Here is a 24,773-nt window from a genome sequence, read left to right as displayed (position 1 = left end):
GAAGGCAGCACGGGCCTCCACAAGCCTCCCATCCAGAATGTCGCGGGCCCTAATGGCCTCGATCTGGACTAATAAGGGGCCAACTTCCCTCCTAAAGATGATGGCGGAGTCCGATGCGACCTTCGTGAGGTGGCCGAGGGGAACCGACTCGAGAGCAGAGAAGGAACACGACGAAGCAGAGGGGGGGACTGCGGGCGTACCTGGCTCCAGGTTCCGAGCAGTAGCGCGGAGCTCCGCCCGCACGGGTACGGGCAGAGCCGGACTGCCCTCGGGGTGAGCAGTGTCCAGCCGAGCGCTCCGGCGCGACGCGGTCACCGGGGAGGAGGCCGAGCGCCCGCGGCGAGCGCAGGAAGAGCGCGGAGGGGGAGGCGGGGCGGCCAACGAGCCGTTAATGGGACCGATGTGACGTTGTGCCACATATGGCCCATGGATTTCGTCCGACGTTAATAGGCCGAAAATCACAACAGGCCGAAAGTGGCCCAAATCTATAGTGGGCCTCTAATAGGCCGAATCTCAGACATGGCTGAATATGACCCAAATCCTTCACGGTCGTTTATGGGCCGAAAGTTTCAATGGCCTGTAAATGGGCCCAAATGAAGCAGGACCTTTAATAGGCCGAAAATACACCGGGCCGTAATCCGGCCCAAATACTTAGCGGACTGTTAACGGGCCAGAAGTGACCATGGGCCGCGATGATGACAAGTTTAGGACAGGCTGTTGACAGGCCGATTTGACACTAGCCGTATGGGCCTTAACTAAGAATGTTGGGCCTTTAGCTGGGCTGGCCCATTTTGGTCTACAAAATCTTGTGGGCCTTTAGCTGGACCGGCCCATTGTGGTCTGCTAAATCTTGTGGGCCTTTAGCTAGGCCGGCTCATTATGGTCTGCAAAATCTTGTGGCCTTTAGCTGGGCCGGCCCATTATGGTCCGCTAAATCTTGTCGGCCTTTAGTTGGGCCGGCCCATTTAAACTTTATGGGCCACTTTTGGGCCTGTCCACGTGTCAACATATCATAGGCCCATCTCGACCGTTTGATGAGTGACACCTATGCCAACGCGGAGCTGACGCATGGTTCCGTCGGCCAATGAGAAGTTTACACGTGGAAAATTGTCATTGGTCGTGGCTGTTAGCGGGTTATAGGATCCAAAACCGGACCCGATAGCTTAACGGCGTCCCGTTACGGTGGATGCCATGTGTCGGTCACCCTTGACAAAAGCACTTCTATGACGCGTGATTTATTGTCATGGAAGTGGACACTTCGGTGATGATAATTTTGGTAATGTCATGGAACACTTCTATGACATCACATGTATGACTATCTTGATTCTGTCATAAAATCGTCATGGATGTACATGCATGACAAAAAACACGACCTACTGTGACAAACATGTATCATCACGGAAGTGTTTTTTTGTAGTGATACGATGTTGTCGTATTAATTTTGAAGCTAGAAGAGAGTGATCACTCCAAGTATATTTGGGCATATCTCGAAGATGGAATATCTATTTGGAAGCTACAAAAGTTTCATCTACTAATTTGTAATACTACGAGAGGTTTATCACCCCATGTAGATTTGGGGATATCTGAGAGACGCAAAATCTATTTTCAAGGTACAAGATGTTCGTCTATTAATTTGGAAGCTAGGAGAGAGTGATCACTCCAAGTATATTTGGGCATATATCAAAGATGCAATATCTATTTGGAAGCTACAAAAGTGGTCTACTAATTAATATACTACGAGAGCTTGATCACCCCATGTAGATTTGGGCATATCTGAGAGACACAAAATCTATTTTGAAGGTATAAGATGTTGATATATTAATTTTGAAGCTAGAAGAGAGTGACCACTCCAAGTATATTTGGGCATATCTCGAAGATGGAATATCTATTTGGAAGCTACAAATGTTTCGTCTATTAATTTACAATGCTACGAGAGGTTTTTCACCCCATGTAGATTTGGGCATATCTGAGAGACCCAAAATCTATTTTGAAGGTACAAGATGTTGGTCTATTAATTTGAAGCTAGAAGAGAGTGATCACTCCAAGTATATTTGGGCATATCTGGAAGATGCAATATCTATTTGGAAGCTACAAAAGTTTGATCTATTAATTTATATACTACTAGAGGTTGATCACCCCATGTAGATTTGGGCATATTTGAGAGACGCAAAATCTATATTGAAGGCACAAGATGTTGGTCTTTTAATTTTGAAGCTAGAAGAGAATGATCACTCCAAGTATATTTGGGCATATCTCGAAGATGGAATATCTATTTGGAAGCTATAAAAGTTTCTGTAGGATCGAGAGTATGTCTAGAGGGGGGCGATTAGACTACTTGACCAAATAAAAATCTAGCATTTTTCCAAATTTAAGTCTTGGCAGATTTTAGCAACTTAACACAAGTCAAGCAATAAACCTACACATGCAATTCTAAGAGTAAAGGAGTGGAATGTAAAAAATGCATATGAAGTCAAAAGGGAAGGGTTTGGAGAGGGCAAACACAATGTAGACATGGAGATTTTTGGCGTGGTTCCGATAGGTGTTGCTATCGTACATCCACGTTGATGGACACTTCAACCCACGAAGGGTAACGGTTGCGCGAGTCCATGGAGGGCTCCACCCACGAAGGGTCCACGAATAAGCAACCTTGCCTATCCCACCATTTCCATCGCCCACGAAGGACTTGCCTCACTTGGGTATATCTTCAGGGAGTTGGCGATCTCCTTGCCCTTACAAACTCCTTGGTTCAACTCCACAATCTTGACGGAGGCTCCCAAGTGAAACCTAACCAATCTAGGAGACACCACTCTCCAAAAGGTAATAGATGGTGTGTTGATGATGAGCTCCTTGCTCTTGTGCTTCAAATGATAATCTCCCAACACTCAACTCTCTCTCATAGATTTGGATATGGTGGAAATATGATTTGAGTGGAAAGCAATTTGGGGAAGGCTAGAGATCAAGATTCTTGTGGTTGGATTGGAATGTCTTGGTCTCAACACATGAGTAGGTGGTTCTCTCTCAAAAAATGAGTAGTGGAAGTGTAGGCACATTCTGAGGGCTCTCTCACAAATGGAGAAGGGATGGAGGGGTATATAGCCTCCACACAGAATCTAACCGTTACACACAATTTACCAAACTCAGTGAGACCAAATAGTGAAACTTGGTAGATCGATCTAGTTCAAAATGTGAACATTAGGGTTTTCAGTGGGACCGATGCGCTAGGGTTAGGGAAAAGCCTCATCTCAGCGAGACTGATCACATGAACTCGGTGAGACCGATTTCAGCAATAAGCAAATAGAGACTTGGTCAAGCAAACTCGGTGGGACTGATTGCTCATTTCGGTGAGACCAAAACGTTATGAAAAGGAAACAGAGAGTTTGCATTGCGAACTCGGTGGGACCGATGGCTCATCTCGGTATGACCGAAACCTTATGAAGGGGAACAGAGAGTTTGCAATCCCATCTCGGTGAGACCGAGATCACTATCAGTGAGACCGAACTGATTAGGGTTTCTGGCTATGGCTATGTCAAGTGAACTCGGTGGCACCGGATAGATCAAATCGGTGGGGCCGAGTTTGACTTTAGGTTTAGGACATATGTGGAAATGAGAAAGTGGTTGAGGGCTTTGGAGCATATCACTAAGCATTTTGAGCAAGTAGACCATTAAGCAACACCTCATCCCCTTTTAGTAGTATTGGCTTTTCCTATGGACTCAATATGATCTTGGATCACTAAACTGAAAAAGAAGAGTCTTGAGCTTTTGCCAATATGTGTCCTTAGCATTCTGAGAGATCCACATCTCTAGTCCGTGCCATGCCAATAATTGAACTTTCTGAAACATTTAACTTGAATGTATATTAGTTCAATGAGCTTTGTTATGAATTAGCAAAACCACCTGGGGATTAGTTGCACTTTCAATCTCCCCCTTTTTGGTAACTGATGACAACATATAGATCAAAGCTTCGACAAATGATAATATAAATGAAGTAAATCATTGCTTTGAGAAGTATGTGATAAGCAAGAGCTTCCCCTAAATTTGTGCATTATTTGAAATTTGCTTTTGAATGCAAATGCATAATCGATTAGGATCATGGGTTACTCTTCCATGTCACATACATCTTGGTGGAGTGCTGAAAATGAAAGAATATAAGAAATATGCACTCATCACCAAGGCAAACAAGATTGATCATACATAAGAGATAAAATATCAACATTTAAGCACACATTAAAGGATAATATGATCAAACACATGATCATAGGAGTATCTCGCACACAAGCATAAATAATGTAGCAACCAAACACGTAATTAACAAGTAGCAAGAGAGGAAAATAAAGCAAAAGTTTCTCTCTCTCTCTCTCTCTCTCTCAGCCTATGATCAATACACTTTCTCCCCCTTTGGAAACAAGTTACCAAAAAGCTCGAAAATGCATAGTGTTATGTGGCACTCTAAGCACGATCTCCAGGTGCGAAGATGGCGTGGAGAGAAGTCCTTCAACAAAAGCATCTAAAGAGGTATGTGGAGCTGGTGGAGTTGCAACTACAGGGGCAACTGGGGCAGTAGTTGCAGGTGCTGAAGTGGTAGCTCTAGTATCACTGGCTGGCACAACTACAGACCTTTATGCCCTTGGCCCTCTCTAAAAAGCATTTGTGGTAGCTCTCCCTCTCCTTTCCTCTGCTTCTTCTTGAAGTTGCTCAATTGTGGTCTGGATATCTGTGACCTTCAAGTCTAGATCATAAAATTTTGTTTCAATGATCCTCTCAAGACTTTCTTGGTTTTGTGTCAGGATTGCTAGTCCTTTCTCAATCCTCAATGTGGCCTCAAGGAGATAGCTAAGCTGATCCTTCTTGGTCTTGAGATTCACAGCTGAAGCATCTGGAACTTTGGAAGACTGTGCTGCCTTATCTGCCTTTGCTTCCTCTCTCTTCTCCTGAGCCTCTACTGATGTAGGATGTGATGCATCCATGACAACTTCATTGTCCTCAAAGTCTGGCCTCAGGGTAAGGTGATCTTTGTCCAAAAGATATGTGCATGTGCCCATCTTAGAGTTGATGAGCATCTAAATGTGTGGGGCATAACCACATGATCTCTTCTGATCTGCTGCAGTCCTCTTAATTGTTTCAACAATAAGGGTCATCCCTTTGAACTTCTGTGGCACATCAAAAAAAGGCAACAAGTTGATTGAGTGCCCTCTGATCATCCTGTCATCTCCTGACTTGGGAAGCAAAGTGTGCCTCAGAATGGTGTTGATAGTGGATAACCTAGAGAGAAAATAGTAGATGGATCCAAATTTATGAGTTTCCAAAGCCTTATCAGGAATTTCCTGGTACATATGTGCTATGGAATTGTGGTCCTTCCTAGGATTTGCATACACATCAATGTCATTGTCCTCTTCAGCAGGGGCATTTATCAACTTGGCCCATTCAACAACAGTAGATAGATATCTTGTGCCTTCAGTCATCTAGACAATCTTTCCATCTAGGTAAAAATGTGCAATTGAATAAAATTGCATGACCATTTCATCATTCCATTTTGTAAGTTTTTGTCCAACAAGCTTGTCAACATCATTCAGTCTGAAGCTCTCATGCACTCCAGGGAAGTAGTCAACATTATTATCAATATATTTCCAGTCAACCCACCTCATATCACTGACAATGGGCTTCTTGTCCAAAATAATTGTCTCATAGAAGTCCCAATGCTCCTTGGTGTTAAACCTATAATCCACAACAACCCTTCTCCTTGTAGCATATGTGTCTGTTTGTCTCCACAGTCTGAAACCTGCATATTTTCTCAACTTCATGTTTTCTGCAACTGAATGAGAATCATCATGATCTGGAATTTTTGGTTTGAGCTTCCTGAGCACTTGGCCTTCTTTATCTTCTTGAATTTCAGGCACTGGGGCCTTGTTCTTCTCAGCAGCTGGGATATTTCTTATGGATCTCTTGGGTGCTGCTGGCTTAGAAGCTTGTGCAGCAGGAGCAGCCTTGGGGGCAGTCTTGGGCTTAGATGGAGCAGCCCGTGACTTGATTGCATCCTCCATCAACTTCTGGGTTTTAGAAAGAGGTGCAATGGGCTCTTCCTCCTCCTCTTCTGATTTCCTGACCATTGATGGTCTTCCAATCATTCTGGCCATGGTCTTCTTGACCCTTTCCTTCCTTTTCTTCCCCCCAGCAGCCTCCTCTTCTCTTGGTTCAAGGGTGAACTCCATTGTTTCCTGAGTTGAGGCTCTGGCTTTGGACATGGGGATTCTCTTGGCTGGAGCCTTCTTCTTCATGCCAGGCTTGGTTGAAGCTGCAGAGCCAAATTCTTTCTTGACAACTTTCTTCTTTGAGGTGACTTCCTCAATCTCAAAATCCTCATCTTCAGAGTCTGAAGTTTTCTTCCTTCTCTACCTGGTTGCAACCATAGGCAGGTTGCTTGGGGTGCTTCTGCTACCCTCATCATAACTGTTGTTTGAGGGACTAGTGGCCTCACTCAGATTTTCATGCTCTTCTGACCTGTTCTGGCTATCATTGTTATCTGACATCTCTGACACTGAAGGCTGACCCTGTGAATGGATATGTTGAGATAGAGTGGGTGAGCATCACAAAGTACAGACATTTTAAAAAACAAATGAGTCAAAAACTTAGTTTCAGTTTTCTACCAAAAAGCATTTCGGAGCTACCGATATGACAAACTCGGTGACACCAAAGTAACTTTAGAGTCTAAACATGTGAGATCGATCAGACCGAGACACAGTTTGGTGACTCCAAGATTGCTAGGGTTTCACTGAGAAAGTAAACTCGGTCACACCGATTTGTACACTTCGGCCAGACCGAGTAGTACATGTGCAATGTCCTAGGCCAAATCGGTGAGACCGAATTATCCAAATCGGTCGCTCCGAGATGAATTTGACGGAAACCTAACCCTAAGTTTTTGGATCAAAACTAATCAAGATGATGTTCTGGTTGGATAGAAGGATCTCAATCGTGGCAAGAATCATGAATTTGTCCTTAGTGCAAGAATAGAAGTTAAATATTGCACAAGGGGTCGAGTTCATACCCTAACTTGGCAATGAACTCACTACAGCGACAACGATGGTGAAGATTCCCATTGCCGGCGGCGGAGACCAGCAGAAGGAGGTCGCTGGCGACGAGAGGATGATACGGAGACCACGAGTCGATAGAGCTGGACAGGCGCGGGCAAAGGGTTTGGAGAAATTTCCAAATTTTCGGCCCGTGGGTATATATATCCAGACACTGTCGGTGTGACCGAGTGGAACAACTCGGTGGCACCGAGATGCAAAATCGCTAGCGGTTGCTGCAACTCGGTGTGACCAAAAAGTTCAAATTGGTTGCACCGAGATTAAAATCTAGATCAACTTAATGAACTCAGTTTGACCGAATGGAATGAATCGGTCAGACCGAAATGCACTAAGAGGTTTTGGAAGTTTAAGCCTATGACGAATCAGTGGCTCCGAGTGCTCCTCACTCAAAGGGTTCTAATATGACTTGATCAAACTTTGTGATGTAGCATGAATAGAGTTTGAGACGAGAAAAACATAGATAGCTATAGGGGGTACTTAGGCATTCTTGTCCATCCATTTGGCAAAAAGAAAATCCAAACAAACAAAGCAACAAATGGATGTCCTCGAATGGAGAAAATTATGCAACCAGCATGCTCACATAATAAGATAGCAAATGAAATATGTGGCAAAGCATGCACAAACGCTCTAGCATCTATCAATCAATTGGCGATGACTAGGCCATCTATATATATGAGTATATTGACTTAGGAGTGAAATGAGAACATTTGATCATAGGTCATACTCATCATTTAAGCACAAGTAGGGTTACCACTTTTACATAAAACATTTTTGTGTTCACACCATTAGAGTTGCATTAGCTCAATTCTTAGAGTAAAATTCCCCCTAGATGTGATATCCCCTTTTTGAGGGATGAACTAACCTTGGGTTTTGTCGATGATAACTTCATGTAGATGTTGAAGATGTGGGTGCTGAATATGGATGTAGATCATTTGGAGCAATCCATTGGAGTGAGTTGCACTTTCAATACCTACATGGGTTAGTCCCAAAAGGAACAAACAAGGATATCCATAGACATAGAGTGAAGTTCACATATGATGATGTCTATGAAAGCATTTGGTTACCTTGTCCCTTGAATTACTAGCAAGAGGGTTTGTGACTCCTTGAACTAGTGCAAGATGTGGAAGTTGATTGCACTTGTCCTTGCCAATACGAATATGAGTGAAGTAGATTGGCGGAGTCACCCTCCAGAACTCTCTAGTTCTTCTTTGGGATCCACATCAACTTGATGGGAATCCTTGGAGTTGTAGTCGTACTTGATGAAGTAGAACTTGATATAGTCTTGGGAACCCACTTGACCAAGGCCTTTGGAGCTTCTTCAAATGCATCAATCTCCTCTTGAAGCTTGTCTTTGCTTTTTAGCTTGTGGTCTTGTAGTGGAAGATCATCTTGAGCTTGTGTCCCCTTGAAGGAAGTAGGATCATACTTCTCTTGTTGAGGAACAAACTTCATCTTGGGGTATTGATCTTCTTCCCACTCAACTCCATTGGCATTGAACTTCCGTTCAAAACCAACACCTTGATTCTTCCGGTGCCTTCCTTGCTTGCGTACAATTTCCTCAAATTGTTTACCCTCGGCAAGGCTCTTGTAAACACCTTTCTCTATAATTCCCTTCAATAAGCTATTTTTTTGCTCAAGTGTAACTTGGCTAAGAGAATCATTAGTGGAATCAAGAGAACAACTAGAAGCAACAATATTGGATTTAGCATGATTATTGTTACTACTAGAAGAAGAATCTTTCTTACTCTTATTGCTAGATTTTACTTGTGGCATGTAAGTAGACAAGAGTAAACGCTTGGCAATGTAAGAAGAACTTTTCTTTTGAAGATCATTTAAGAACCATGCTCTTGCTCTAGGTTGAGCTTTTCGAAGCGTAGCTTCTCATGAGTTTTTAAAAGTTCTCGATGATCCTCTAAAGTAGTTTCATGAGCTAACTTAAGAATGTTTAGTTCTTTAGTTAGACGCTCAATCTCCTTCTTATCATTGTCATTCGTTTCATCTTGATTAGCATGATTAATAGCGATTTCACCATAGTTTTCATCACTAGCATTCTCAACAAGTAACTCATCACCACCTAGCAAAGCATCTTCATCACTATTGAAATCAATATACTCGGGGTGTGATACCTTAGGGCCTCTAGCCATGAAGCATCTTCCAATTCCTTCATTTGGTGAGTCAAATATGTCGTAGGAGTTGGTTGACACAAGTGCAAGACCGGAAACACCTTCATCTTGAGTATATTCGGAGTCGGAGTGATAACTTCTCTCAAAGTGGTTGTCGGAGTCGGAACCGGATACCCATTCACACCAACATGAGCTTGATGTCTTTGTTTTGTGTAGATCGTTGATGACTTGTCCTTCCTTTCTGAATTCTTGCTTCTGCGAGAGGATCTTCACTCATAACGATCATCTCTACTCCTTCTCTCTCTTGGAGGAGATTCATCTCTTCTACTTCTCCTTTTATATGAGTCTTATTTTCTTTTGTAGGGATTCGTACACTCATTGGAGTAGTATCTGGGTCTTCCACAATTGTAGCAATTGCGATCACGACTAGAAGATCTTTTGTCATGGTATAATCTTGACTTGGAGCTTCTCTATTTACTTCTACTCTTGTAGAATTTGTTGAAGTTCTTCACCATTAAGCTCAATTCTTCATTGAAGACTTGTTTTTCACTTGATGTGGCAGGAGCATCACATGAAGCTTTATAAGCACCACTAGACTTGTTGTGAAGCTCTTCCTTATCCTTGAGTGACATCTCATGAGCAACAATTCTTCCAATGACTTCCATTGGCTTGAGATCTTTGTAATTGGGCATCATTTGGATCAATGTGCACACAATGTCATATTTTCCATCCAAGGTTCTTAGGATCTTCTTGATGATGAATCTGTCGGTCATCTCTTCACTTTCTAGGCCGGCAATATCATTTGTGATGAGAGCAAGCCTAGAGTACATTTCAGCGACACCTTCACCATCCTTCATTTTGAACTTGTCAAGTTGACTTTGAAGCACATCCAATTTGGATTCCTTGATGGACTCGGTACCTTCGTGCATATCAATCAAAGTATCCCAAATTTGCTTTGCATTCTCAAGACGGCTGATTTTGTTGAATTCTTCAAGGCACAATCCATTGAAGAGGATATCACAAGCTTGAGCATTGTATTGCAGCATCTCCGCGGTTGCTTCACGATTTGGTTCTCTTCCATCGAATAATTCACCTTGCAAACCAATACACACAATAGCCCAAACGGCGGGGTTATGTCCAAGAATATGCATTTTCATCTTATGCTTCCAACTAGCAAAATTAGTACCATCAAAGTAAGTACCTCTACGGTGATAATTTCCCTTGCTAGAAGCCATACTCTCCTAGGTTGTGAAACCAAGGCTATGATCACCAAAGCTATGGAAATCAAGGCAAATAGAGACCAAAGCTCTGATACCACTTGTAGGATCGAAAGTGTCTAGAGAGGGGTGACTAGACTACTTGACTAGATAAAAATCTAGCCTTTTCCAAATTTTAAGTCTTGGCGGATTTTAGCAACTTAACATAAGTCAAGCAATCAACCTACACATACAATTCTAAGAGTATAGCAGCGGAATGTAAAACATTGCATATTAGGTAAAAGGGAAGGGTTCGGAGAGGGCAAACACAATGTAGACACAGAGATTATTGGCGTGGTTCCAATAGGTGGCGCTATCGTACATCCACGTTAATGCAAACTTCAACCACGAAGGGTAACAGTTGCGTGAGTCCACGGAGGGCTCCACCCACAAAGGGTCCACGAAGAAGCAACCTTGTCTATCCCAGCATGTCCATCGTCCACGAAGGACTTGCCTCACTTGGGTAGATCTTCACGAAGTAGGCGATCTTCTTGCCCTTACAAACTCCTTGGTTTAACTCCACAATCTTGATGGAGGCTCCCAAGAGACACCTAACCAATCTAGGAGACACCACTCTCCAAAAGGTAATAGATGTTGTGTTGATGATGAACTCATTGCTCTTGTGCTTCAAATGATAGTCTCCCCAACACTCAACTCTCTCACATAGATTTGGATATGGTGGAAAGCTGATTTGAGTGGAAAGCAACTTGGGGAAGGCTAGAGATCAAGATTCTTGTGGTTGGATTGGAATGTCTTGGTCTCAACACATGAGTAGGTGGTTCTCTCTCAGAAAATGAGTAGTGGAAGTGTAGGCACGTTATGATGGCTCTCTCAAAAATGGAGAAGGGGGTGGAGGGGTATATATAGCCTCCACGCAAAATCTAACCATTACACACAATTTACCAAACTCGGTGAGACCGAATAGTGAAACTCGGTGAGACCGGTCTAGTTCAAAATGTGAACGTTAGGGTTTTCGGTGGGACCGACAAGATCAACTCGGTGGGACCGATGCGCTAGGGTTAGGGCAAAACCTTATCTCGGTGAGACCGATCGCACGAACTCGGTGAGACCAATTTCAGCAATAAGCAAACAGAGATTTGGTCAAGCAAACTCTGTGGGACCGATCACTCATTTCGCTGAGACCGAAATGGTACAAAAAGGAAACAGATAGTTTACATTGCGAACTCGGTGGGACCGATGGCTCATCTCGGTATGACCAAAACATTATGAAGGGAAACAGAGAGTTTGCAATCCCATCTCGGTGAGACCAAGTTCCCTATCGGTGAGATCGAACTGATTAGGGTTTCTGGCTATGGCTATGTCAAGTGAACTCGATGGCGCCGGATAGATCAAATCGGTGAGGCCGAATTTGACTTTAGGTTTAGGACATATGTGGAAATGAGAAAGTGGTTGAGGGCTTTGGAGCATATCACTAAGCATTTTGAGCAAGTAGACCATTAAGCAACACCTCGTCCCCTTTTAATAGTATTGGCTTTTCCTATGGACTCAATGATATCTTGGATCACTAAAATGAAAAATAAGAGTCTTGAGCTTTTGCCAATATGTGTCCTTAGCATTTTGAGGGGTCCACATCTCTAGTCTGTGCCATGCCAATCATTGAACTTTTTGAAACATTTAACTTGAATGGATATTAGTTCAATGAGCTATATGTTGTTATGAATTACCAAAACCACACGGGGATTAGTTGCACTTTTAGTTTCGTCTATTAATTTGTAATACTACGAGAGGTTGACCACCCCATGTAGATTTGGGCATATTTGAGAGACGCAAAATCTATGTTGAAGGTACAAGATGTTGGTCTATTAATTTGGAAGCTAGAAGACAGTGATCACTCCAAGTATATTTGGGCATATCTCGTAGATGGAATATCTATTTGGAAGCTACAATAGTTTCGTCTTTTAATTTGTAATACTACTAGAGGTTGATCACCCCATGTAGATTTGGGCATATCTGAGACTCGCAAAATCTATTTTGAAGGTACAAGATGTTGGTCTATTAATTTGGAAGCTAGAAGGAGTGATCACTCCAAGCATATTTGGGCATATCTCGAAGATGCAATATCTATTTGGAAGCTACAAAAGTTTGGTCTAGTAATTAATATACTACGAGAGGTTGATCACCCCATGTAGATTTGGGTATATCTAAGAGACACAAAATATATTTTGAAGGTATAAGATGTTGGTCTATTAATTTTGAAGCTAGAAGAGAGTGATCACTCCAAGTATATTTGGGCATATCTCGAAGATGGAATATCTATTTGGAAGCTACAATAGTTTCGTCTATTAATTTGTAATACTACGAGAGGTTGATCACCCCATGTAGATCTGGGCATATCTGAGACTCGCAAAATCTATTTTGAAGGTACAAGATGTTGGTCTATTAATTTGGAAGCTAGAAGAGAGTGATCACTCCAAGCATATTTGGGCATATCTCGAAGATGCAATATCTATTTGGAAGCTACAAAAGTTTGGTCTAGTAATTAATATACTACGAGAGGTTGATCACCCCATGTAGATTTGGGCATATCTGAGAGACACAAAAGCTATTTTGAAGGTATAAGATGTTGGTCTACTAATTTTGAAGCTAGAAGAGTGTGATCACTCCAAGTATATTTGGGCATATCTCGACGATGGAATATCTATTTGGAAGCTACAAAAGTTTCGTCTATTAATTTGTAATACTACGAGAGGTTGATCACCCCATGTAGATTTGGGCATATATCAGAGACACAAAATCTATTTTGAAGGTACAAGATGTTGGTATATTAATTTGGAAGCTAGAAGAGAGTGGTCACTCCAACTATGTTTGGGCATATCTCGAAGATGCAAAATTTGTCTTGAAGCTACAAGACGTTGGCCTATTAATTTTGAAGCTACAAGAGATTGGCTACTCCAAGTAGATTTAGGCATATCTTCGATGCAAGTTTATTTGGAAGCTATAAGAGGTTTGTCTATTATTTTTGGATTAAAGGTTAAAGAGGTTGATCACTCCAAGTGGATTTGGACATCTCTGGGAGATACAAGATGTTTGTCATACAAGAGCTTTTAGCAACAATAAATGGGGCAGTTCAGAGTAGGGGTTGCTTGTATGTCCAGCTAGTGATGTACTCCCTTCCTCCGGAAATAACTTTTTTTATGTGCATTCATCATTATTATTATTATTGTTGGGATGGCCTCTCCAGAAGATGTTTAGCAGTTTCTTAAATGGTAAACCCCTCTAGGATGCATGTAATGCAGTAGAAACACGTATAATGCAGTGAAAACAGTTTGCTCACATCTAATAATCCAGTGAAAGGTTTTCTCGTTCACAAGACATTTTACGCCCTCCGTCTGGATGGGCATGCATGTGCTTCTAGGTTGTCGAATTGAATAACCAAATATGCGTTATACGTCACCAAAAATCATATGGTTCTTAATTCATCTATGGATGAAATTTCTAAACGCAAAATTGTCCTTGCATCTAATATTTAGGTTAGTCAAATTGCCGATCTAGAAACACGTGACACGCTCTATGCACCCCCACACACACACCCCCACCCACACACACATCAATTCTGGCTTGGTGAAACACGATGGTACACCTACCTACCCTGTGGGCTCCCAAGAACCGCCCTAGCTTGTGAGCAAACCGGGGAAGATCACTGGCAGACGACGACACCTTCCTCTTCTGTTCAAAGTATAGACCGTGGCCTCCCTTAACTTTTCCTTTGGCAATTGGCATCCAGTCGTAGCTTAGCTGTGCTGCGAAGGGCGCGCCAGCCCCATGCCATGCCGTCGACGACCTTTCTCCGCTAGCCCTAGCCCACCACCACTACGGACCACAGAGGAAAGCGAACGCGCATGGTGCTCCAACTAGTTCTGCTCGGGCCATTTTAGGATGGATGGGAGAAGAGAGCACGAGGAGGAGGACCAGTGGTGGAGTGTGGGGTTCGTTGTTGTACGGCCACATGCATGTATGTATCCGGCCAGCTAGCTCTACCTCTCGCATCGTATTGTCCAGCTCTGAACGACGGTTGTACGTACAATGGGCTACCCCGACTGGTAACTTTTGGAATCCAATAACTCCTGAACTTTTGGATTTTGAGCATTTCTTTCCGAACGTTTTTACATGGCAACTTTAGTTCATAGGGGATGGCAACTTTATCTTTTTTCTTTTTTTTCCAGAAAATTGCCATGTTTCCCTAATCTCACGCAAACTAAACTTGCCATCTAAATCTGTTCGGGTTGCCATGCTTAACTCCCGGAGTTATCATTACCGTAACTTTTTGTACCGTGTCAAAAAAACGTATTGTAATTTGATAAGGAGGGAGTATTTCACTGTGTTTTTCCACTATAATCATGGATCTACCCACTATAATCATGTCGTCCGAAATCGTGTAAACGGTTTGCATCAAGAATGGTACTGCCCTTTTCGTGTATGTTGTCGATCCAAAGATGTACTGCTGGATATTTATAAAGAATTAAAGATCATGGAGCATGCAGTGCAATGGTGCAAGGTGGGTCCAATCCAGCCCCGTGGCTTCATATTTACTGCTCCTAGCTATACCATTGGGCAGCCTTGCTCATCCTCCTGACCACTGCACCACCCACCACTCCCCCCTGCGCCGCTACAGCGCCCTCGCCCCGCTGCTGTCCTGCGCCCAGTCAAAATCGCGCTAACCGCTAACCGCCCAGCCAGCCTCACCGCCGGGCTTACCGCGTCACCGTCCTGCATGGAGCAGCTCGACAATGGCGGTGAAAACGCGGACGACGACGACAGCGCGGACGACGGATCGAGGCCGGTAACCGAGCGGGCAGTGAGTGGTCGAGTGAAGTGGCGCCCTGGCGCTCCGCGCTGTCGGACGGACGGACCGCCGATCCGGCGCCTTAGAGCTAGACCCACCGCCACCCGCCTTATCCTCCCCTTCCGTTTCCCTCCCTCTCTCTCCCTCTCCCTGCGTCCACGGCCTGCGCCTTGGCCTCTTGCCATTTACTATTTAGGCGCCGTGTAGGTGGCCGGCCAGTACGATCAATCCATCGAGCGCCATTGCCCTGCCTGCCTGCCAACCCCGTCGTGTGGGTAGGTCCGTACGCGCTTCGTGGACGGCTGCGGCAGCGAGTGGAGTGAGTGGAGAGTGAAGAGAGACCTCTGCTCTGCTCTGTGAGGCTGAGGCATGGCCGGGCTGCGGCTTCTTGTCGGGGCGCTTTGGCTGCTGGCGGTGCTGCGGGAGGGCGCGGCGGCGGAGGCGGGGGCCGTCGCCGTGGACGGGCGGCGCGCCATTGCGGCCACGGGCGAGGACTTCGTCTGCGCCACCCTCGACTGGTGGCCGCCGGACAAGTGCGACTACGGCACCTGCAGCTGGGGCAACGCATCCCTCCTCAACCTAGTCAGTGGTCACCACCGAGGCACCGGCACCCCCTCTCCCCTCCCGTCACCGCCGGCGAACTGACACCATTTTCTTTCTTTCTCAACCCCGCGCAGGATCTCTCCAACAAAATCCTGCTCAATGCCATCAAAGGTAGGCCACCATCCATCCCATCCCGCTAGAGCTTTCTTGTCGGCCATGCGCGGCCGCGGCTCATCGACCGACCCTTGCCAACGGTTCTGGAATTCCCCTTTGATTTGCAGCCTTCTCGCCGCTGGTGCTCCGGCTGGGCGGCTCGCTGCAGGACAAGGTGGTGTACGGCACGGCGGACCGGCCGGGGCCGTGCGCGCCGTTCAACAAGAGCAAGTCGGAGATGTTCGGCTTCACCCAGGGCTGCCTGCCCATGCCCCGCTGGGACGACCTCAACGCCTTCTTCGAGAAATCTGGGTACTTTCCACCATGAACCTTCCCCTCCTTCCTTCGAGTTCATTCCATGATTTCGGTTCTGAAGATCAGAAGATCATCACATCACATGGACTTCGTTCCACTCTGAACCCGCAGGGCGAAGATCGTGTTTGGCCTGAACGCGCTCAACGGCCGGGTGCCACTGCAGGGCGGGGCCATGGGAGGCAACTGGGACACCACGAACGCGGCGTCCTTCATCCGGTACACCGCCGGCAAGGGCTACAAAATCTATGGCTGGGAGCTCGGTACGTCCTCCATTTCCCTTGTTAACTGAACCGAGAAACTCCACACTGAACTTCAGTCAGACAATGAATTTCATTTCGAAATGTGTTGCTCTCCTCGCAGGGAATGAGCTCAGCGGCACCGGCGTCGGGACCAAGGTGGGCGTGGCTCAGTACGTCAAGGACGCGATCGCCCTCAAGACGACGGTGGACACCATCTACCGGGGCAGCCCGGAGAAGCCGCTGGTGCTCGCGCCCGGCGGCTTCTTCGACCCGCGCTGGTACGGCGAGTTCATCGCCAAGACCAAGCCCGACATGCTCAACGTGGTGACCCACCACATCTACAACCTAGGGGCGGGTACGCAATGCGAGCTCGCCGCGACATCGCAAGCGCGATAATTCGGCGCATTTTACATAATTCTCAGGCAGAAAGATACTCCCTCCGTCCGGAAATACTTGTCATCAAAATGTATTTTAGTTCTAGATACATCATTGTTTATCCATTTTGATGACAAGTATTTTCGGACGGAGGGAGTACATGCATACATGAACCGGTCCTGAACTCGTTTGCCAAACATTGGACGATTGCAGGGGTGGACAGGGACACACAGCTGATGGACAGGATACTCAACCCGAAGACGCTCGACGGCATGGCGGGCCCGTTCAGGGATCTCCAGGGGCTGCTGAAAGCCGCAGGGACGTCGGCCGTCGCCTGGGTCGGGGAGTCTGGAGGAGCTTACAACAGTGGGCATCACCTTGTCACCGACGCATTTGTGTTCAGCTTCTGGTAAGATGAGAGATTCTTGAGATGGAAATTCAGCGGATGTTCTTGATCAGGCTGTTCTTATCAGGGTTGTTGTGGTTTCCAGGTTCCTGGATCAGCTCGGCATGTCGGCGAAATTCGACACCAAGAGCTACTGCAGGCAGAGCTTCATCGGCGGCAACTACGGCCTGCTGAACACAACCACCTTCCAGCCAAATCCTGACTACTACAGGTAGGATCAGTATGCTACATAACCTTCTACTGTGCAACCAATGGCTAATGACATAGGAACTTGCCTGAAAGTGTCTGAAGCTTTCACTTCCATGACATTTGTTCCTTTCAATGTTTCCTCTGCAGTGCTCTGCTGTGGCATCGCCTGATGGGAACCAAGGTGCTGGAAGCCAAGTTCACGGGCACCAACATGGTCCGCGCCTACGCGCATTGCGCAAAGCATGCTGTGAGCGACCCAGACGATCCTACACCTTAACATCACCACAGCAAAATCGACAGTCTCATCACCCACTGACCCTTATCCTTGCATGTCTCTTTCAGCCGGGGATAACCCTGCTGCTCATCAACCTGCACGTCAACGCGACGAACCACGTCTCGGTGGCGGGCCGCGGCGCACACGCCGGAAGGAAGCACGGGGGGAGGTTTGCTCAGCCGCCCGGGGCGGCGAGGGAGGAGTACCACCTCACGCCCGAGGGCGGCAACATCCAGAGCCAGGTGATGCTGCTGAACGGCAGGGCGCTGGCCGCCGGCGCCGACGGGAGCATCCCCGGGATGGAGCCTGTCAAGGTGGACGCGGCGCGGCCCATCGCCGTGGCGCCCCGGTCCATCGTGTTCGTCCACATGCCGGATTACCATGCCCCTGCGTGTGCTTAGTTAGGGCTTTTTGGTGTTCTTGTTGGTATAGGTAGTGGTGATAAAAGGGTGGCTTGCTAAGCATGTCCATCCTAGCTAGGGTAGTTATAAGATGGCTGAAGAGAGTGTGTGGCTTTGTGTGATTAGATGTAATAAGTTTGGAGGGAAAATTGAATTAGTGAAACAAGAGGCAATGGGAATAAACTCTTTCCTGGTTTCTTCTGAGTGCTTGTGTTTTCTTCTGAGTGCTATTCCGAATCAAAGAGGCAACGGGAAACCAACTACTTCCACAGATTCAAGCAGAAATTTCCAGGCATTTCCCACAAGATCAGAACATTCCTACATTCTGAAGTAGTACTTCTATCTAGCTAATCTTACGCAGATCGAGCAGCAAGTCACAGGTGCACACAGATTAGCTGAAATAAATCAAGACTTGGGCACGGGAGAGATGCAACAATCGTCATGATGTCATTGTTCAAGGGTTCAAACATTATCGTCTGTCATCATGGGACGAGGAAAATTTGCCAGACACACACCAATGACCCGGGCATGTCTAAAATGATAAATCTTGAAGAATACGTTGGGTTTTTTTTTTTTACATTTTGTATTGTTGGACAGTTATACAACTGATGATTATGATATTAGTGCTAAATCCATGCTGGTAACAGTGATACATCTGCAGAGCTGAAGACATCAGTTTATCAGATCGTATCTTTGTTTTGTTTCTTTGGTTGTGGAACTGCTGCTCTGAGAAGATTGCTAGCTACTTTATTTAGCAAATTTGGCAGTGTAGGATTATGTCACATGATGCGCACTTTTGTCTAGCTAATCTTATTGCGCATGATCGGAAACGATGGTGCAGAATTGTTATTTTTGTTGCTCCATCTCTTTATCAGATTTATTTTATATCTTTTGTGATTTAATTGGGTTAACTTTCTGAAAATAGAGTCAAATTTTTCTTCTGGATCTTCGCTAAGATTCATGGCCTCCAATTCAAGCATTTTCCCTTTCAAGCAAATCATATTTCTTCTGCAAATAGTAATAGTGTTGCACGGTCATGTCCCCTCATGTGTCTTTCCATCTTCAGGCCATTTATTTTTGACTATGTGTTCCTTCCGTTGGTAATTTTCTATGCGCTTCCATGCATTTCGTGTCTTCATTGATTTTCTCCTGCTTCGACAGGATTTTTCAAAGAAATTTGTTGGTTTCATGCAGAAATTTCCAGGCATTTTCCCCACAAGAACAGAACATTCCTGCATTCCGATGTAGTACTTCTATCTATCTGATCTTATGCAGATCGAGCAGCAGCAAGCCACAGGTGCACACAGATTAGCTGAGTAAGAATAAATACTTGGCACAGGAGAGATGATGCAACAATCGTCATGATATCATCGTTCAAGGGTTCAAACATTATCGTCGTCATCATGGGACGAGGAAAATTTGCCAGACACATACCAATAATGACCGAGGACATCCGGTCTCTCTCTTCTACTACATAGAGCTACAAGCCGGTAATGGTGAGACTAACGTAACACACCCAAGAGGCCAAAGGGAAAGTGGGGGGTAAACTGCGGCAATCCTGGAATAATGACACGAGAACCAAAAATAACAGCAGCGCACAACATACGAACGGCGGGCGGGCGGGGCAGAGTTATTCGTGATGGTGATGGTGTCCGTAGATTCTAAGTCCGCTCAACGAGTCTTCTAGATGTACTTGAACAGCACACCTCCGTACGTGGCGAAAAAGGGCGCGAACACGAGGGACTCGACGGCCATGAGCTTGATGAGGATGTTGAGCGACGGGCCTGAGGTGTCCTTGAGGGGGTCTCCGATGGTGTCGCCGATCACAGCGGCCTTGTGGCAGTCTGAACCCTTGGGGCCAAGGGACCTCGCGTGCTCGCTGTTGCCGGCCTGAAACAAGCAGCGAAGAAGTTGATGAATATATTGGCTCATCAATATAATGTCCAAAAAAAGTGAACAATCAGGGCTTCTGTGAATATTTACCTCAATGTACTTCTTTGCGTTGTCCCATGCACCGCCGGTGTTGGAAGCAGAGATGGCGATCTGTAAGAAAGGAACTAGGTAAATGCCTGGAACAAACGGATTCAGAGGTACTCAGAGGAAGAAAGGAGAGAGCGCTTAGGATACCTGTACTCCAGAAACAAGGGCACCAGCCAGAACACCAGACAGGGTTTCCACGCCGAAGAGGGTTCCGACAATGAGGGGGGTGAGCATGACCAAAGCACCCGGAGGGATCATCTCCTTGATGGAAGCATCAGTGGAGATCTTGACACAGGTGGCATAGTCGGGCTTGGCAGTTCCCTCCATCAGTCCAGGAATGGTGTTGAACTGCCTGCGGACCTCCTCAACCATCTTGAGAGCAGCACTTCCAACACTCTTCATGGTCATGGCAGAGAACCAGTACGGAAGCATGGCTCCGACAATCAGACCAATGAACACCTTGGGAGATAGGACATCGACGACCTTCACACCAGCTCTGCTGACAAAAGCACCAAAAAGTGCCAGGGACACAAGAGCAGCTGATCCAATGGCAAAACCCTGCAAGATTATATGCAAAGTGGGAGTTACATAACCAATAAAGTGGCTTTCACTACAAACCCATCCCCCACTGCCTAATTCCACAATAATCAAATTGATCATCTTATCAAATACTTTTAACTTCTCAATATGGCAAAGAACAACAGTAGTCAAGTCAAAAAGGAGTTACCCAACAAATGTAGAGCAGGAAAATTTACCTTTCCAATAGCAGCGGTTGTGTTGCCAGCAGCATCAAGAGCATCAGTCCTCTCACGGATTCTGTGGCTCATGCCAGCCATCTCAGCAATTCCACCAGCATTGTCACTAATGGGACCATAAGCATCGATAGCAAGACCAGTTGCCATTGTGCTAAGCATGCCAAGAGCAGCCATTGCAATGCCGTACATTGCAGCAATAGAGAAGCTGACGTAGATGCTGACAGCAATAGCGAAAATTGGGATGATGACTGACTTGTAACCCAGGGCAAGACCGAAGATGACGTTGGTGGCAGCACCAGTTCTGCAGGAATCGGCAACATCTTGCACAGGGCTGCCACAAGGAAATAATTGGGGGATAAGACACCGTAACACAAAATATGAACAATAATATAACTAGAAACTAATGGGTTCCTTACCTGTAGGCATTGCTAGTGTAGTACTCGGTCACAAACCCAATAATCAGACCAGCCCACAGACCAACTGCCACACAGAAGAACAGGCCCCTGTGAAACCAAGAGAGCATATTCAGAAGGGAGTACAGCATTGCAGAATTGAATAACAAATATTGACAAATAAATTACCAGTTGGACACATCCTTCTGAGCACCGAAGTTGAAGATGGTGAACTTAGCTGGGAGAGCCAACCAGCTGATTACCGCAACACCGATAGTCATCAAAGCAGTGGAGATGATGAGCTGCTTCTTCAGAGCAGGTTCAATTTCGCTTGCAGCCTTGATCTCAAAGAAATCAGTTGCAAAGAGTGTGGTGAGCAAGCAAACAATGATGCCGACAGAGCTCACGAGCAGTGGATAGCACATCGCAGTGAAATCATGGTTGATTCCAAAAGATGAGATAGAAGCAACAACAAGAGCAGCGCAGGAAGATTCTGCGTATGAACCAAAGAGATCTGATCCCATTCCAGCAATATCACCAACATTGTCACCAACGTTGTCAGCAATCACCTGCAAACAAGAGTTCCAAGTTCAGCACAGGATATGCCATGAAGCATAACAGTCACAGTATAATTGTAAGGAAAGTCTCCTAATTTGCCTAAAACGATTAGCCAAAAGCTGAGAAGAGAGAAGAGAACTCACAGCTGGGTTCCTTGGGTCATCCTCAGGAATGTTCCTCTCAACTTTGCCAACAAGATCAGCACCCACGTCAGCAGCCTTGGTGTAGATACCTCCACCAACTCTTCCGAACAGAGCCATGGAAGACCCACCAAGACCATAACCAGTGATGGACTCAAAAAGACCTTCCCAGTCATCACCGTAGTACATCTTAAACACGTTGATGGTGATGTAAAGAACCACAAGCCCACTTGATGACAACAAGAAGCCCATGACTGCACCAGAGCGGAAAGCGGTGATGAATGCCTTCCCAACACCCTTCCTTGCTTCCAGGGTCGTCCTGGCATTGGCATATGTGGCGATCTTCATTCCAAGGAAACCAGACACCAAAGATGTGATGGCTCCAAGCAAGAAAGATGCAGTGCTGAAGAGGGCGGTGTAGAGAGCTGGCTTGCAGGTGCCCGTGCTGTAGGTGCAGGGCTGGCCCTTGGTGCTGAATCCCTCAATCGACCCAAGGAAGAGGAAGATTATCGCAGCAAAGACGACCATGAACATACCAACATACTGGTACATGGTGAAAAGAAACGATGTTGCTCCTGTTCACAATAAAAGTTAATTGTTACACATAAATCATATGATCAAACTAAATAGTTACATTAAATAAAGTCAGCCTTTCATTACAGCTAACAGTGCACATATTATTACATTAGATAACCTCAGTTCAATTGTATCTTCCTGAAATTAGTTCAATTGTATCTTCCTGAAATTAGTAAGTAACGAAATAGGATCTACCTAGAGACTGACACATTGACAAACAACTAGGAGTATCTACCACCCACTGCCGTTTTACATCTAGGGGAGAGCAGCAAGCCACGCACCCAATCCTATCGAGCAGACAATTCCAAGAGTAGATCTTCCACTGTACACGTCCCAATCAAAGAAGAAACAAATTGGTGACACCAATCACCGAACCCCAAGAAACAGGACACGCATCGGATGAGGATGGAGATGGCAATCTCACAAGGCTAGGGACAAACTGACACGTCAGTGACAGATGGCCGGGATCCTTATCCATGAGCCTGACGTTTCAGGTCTGGATCTGCCTACCCAGGGCAGTGGAGTGAGCTAAGTCAAGGCAGCTCACAACCTGTCTAGCTTGCTGCGTTTGGCAGATCCATCACGCACCTTCCACTACCAAGAGTATGATACTCTAATTAAAATAAGACAGCGACGGTAGAGATGTGCAGTTGCCCACTGAAAGCTGCATCTTTTACTACAGCACCGACGCAGAGCACGGGCACCGCTCAAGGCATTAAAAGAACTGTTTATTGAAGCCTTAATCTAGCACCAAACACAAGCATCTGATGTCAATTTTCATTCATTTCATTCAGATTGAAAAAATGGAAAATGGTGATTTGCTAGCCTAGCAAGCCCCACATGGAGCCGCATAAACAAAGATCTAACAAGCAAAGGTGACAAAAGAGCCCACTTCGAAATCCTACAGATTTGGAACTAAGTCAGGAGTGACAAATATCTTAGGGGCGCGGCATGGTTTGGGGGGAAACGACACTGTTCTGCAGCGCCCACGGGCGAATCAAAAGCTCCGGCGCCCGGATTCGGTTTCCTTTTGCATAAAAGGAAGTAAGGAAGAGCTTTTAGCATCGCAACAGTTGAGCTTTCTCATGGTTTTATCCTTCCCTAAAGAGGAAAAACACTCTAGGAGCACGGCTGAGCTGAAATTCGAAATTTCACCGCGCAGATCAGCGCTAGAATCGACGAAACGAGCCAACGGACGGCCACAATCCGAGCCATTTGGCCCTGAAAAGGGGTGGCAGTCTAGCAAGATTCTACCTTTCTGTAGGCAATACACTACCCGGCAGTTTCAAACATTATCCGCGCTCGAAGCGCGGCCGCTTCCTCCGGAGAAACGGCCGCGAAACGGGCGGATCTGCGCGCGCCGAGCAACGCCCGCCCCAGATCTGGGGAGAGAGTGGGAGGGAGGGGGAGGGGTGGGGGGGGACCACCGTCGGGGGGCCTGAGCTCACCTTCTGAGATGGCGGTCTGGATCTCGGCGCACTTGACGACGACGTTGTGGTCGTTGAGGCCCTCCTCCTCCTCGATGAGGTAGTCGCCGTAGCCGTTCTTGCTGCCGGCGGCGGCGGAGGCGGCGCCGGGGGTGACCTTGACCTTGGAGACGATGAACCACTGCGCGACGGCGAAGACGATGCCGACGACCCCGCAGACGGGGATGAGGATCTCGGTCCCGAGCTCCCCGAGGATCGCCATGGCTGACGAAACCCTAACGGACCGAACGGACGGTACGGACGAGGCGGCGGGGGGTGAGGGGGGGACGGGTCTCTCGCTCTCTGCGTGCCTCCGAGCTCGGGATGCCTGCCGCTTTATATAGCGGCCGCGGCCCGTGGCGAGGAGAGGGAAATGGGACCCGTACGTGGTTAGTAAGGAACGGAGGGGGCTGCTCGTAAGAGAGTCCCTCTGTCCCGTTGTAAGTTTTCTGCGGCCATCCTGGACCCAATGGCAGGTGGGCCCCGGGGATAGGGTATCTTTTTATCCGGTGGTATTTGCGAGGGGATTCGATTCTCTTCTCTCTTTTTTTTCTTTTGCGCCTGCCTCGGTATCGGTAGAATCTGCCATCACAGTGACGGCACGCGGCGAAACCACGGCCAACACGAACGGATTAGCACTTCTAAGTGAACAAATTCGCATGGTTAACCTGGCTTAACAATGCATTTCTGGTAACCACGGATGGCACGCCACGGCTACTCGCGGGCGGCGGCGGCGATGGTTATCC

At 46.3% G+C, this 24,773-nt stretch overlaps 2 protein-coding genes across 2 annotated transcripts; one reads left to right on the top strand and one right to left on the bottom strand.

Annotated features, from left to right (window-relative positions):
* Window positions 1-15,093: 15,093 nt before the first annotated feature.
* On the top strand, window positions 15,094-18,364 carry LOC119336914 (heparanase-like protein 3). The gene is made up of 9 exons (XM_037609005.1): window positions 15,094-15,847; window positions 15,943-15,979; window positions 16,090-16,273; window positions 16,388-16,536; window positions 16,637-16,870; window positions 17,104-17,299; window positions 17,382-17,507; window positions 17,633-17,732; window positions 17,828-18,364. The coding sequence occupies exons 1-9, from the start codon at window positions 15,635-15,637 to the stop codon at window positions 18,158-18,160; spliced, it is 1,572 nt and encodes a 523-aa protein (XP_037464902.1). The 5' UTR covers window positions 15,094-15,634; the 3' UTR covers window positions 18,161-18,364.
* A 1,141-nt stretch (window positions 18,365-19,505) lies between these two features.
* LOC119336913 (pyrophosphate-energized vacuolar membrane proton pump) lies at window positions 19,506-24,345 on the bottom strand. The gene is made up of 8 exons (XM_037609004.1): window positions 24,010-24,345; window positions 21,989-22,560; window positions 21,477-21,856; window positions 21,312-21,398; window positions 20,896-21,226; window positions 20,288-20,698; window positions 20,144-20,203; window positions 19,506-20,050 (listed from the first exon to the last, which is right to left on the bottom strand). Exons 1-8 carry the CDS (start codon window positions 24,248-24,250, stop codon window positions 19,844-19,846), a joined length of 2,289 nt encoding a protein of 762 aa, XP_037464901.1. The 5' UTR covers window positions 24,251-24,345; the 3' UTR covers window positions 19,506-19,843.
* Window positions 24,346-24,773: the final 428 nt, after the last annotated feature.

Source organism: Triticum dicoccoides, chromosome 7B (genome assembly GCF_002162155.2).
Source record: "Triticum dicoccoides isolate Atlit2015 ecotype Zavitan chromosome 7B, WEW_v2.0, whole genome shotgun sequence".
Lineage (NCBI taxonomy): Eukaryota > Viridiplantae > Streptophyta > Magnoliopsida > Poales > Poaceae > Triticum > Triticum dicoccoides.
This window is presented reverse-complemented; position numbering and strand designations above follow the sequence as displayed.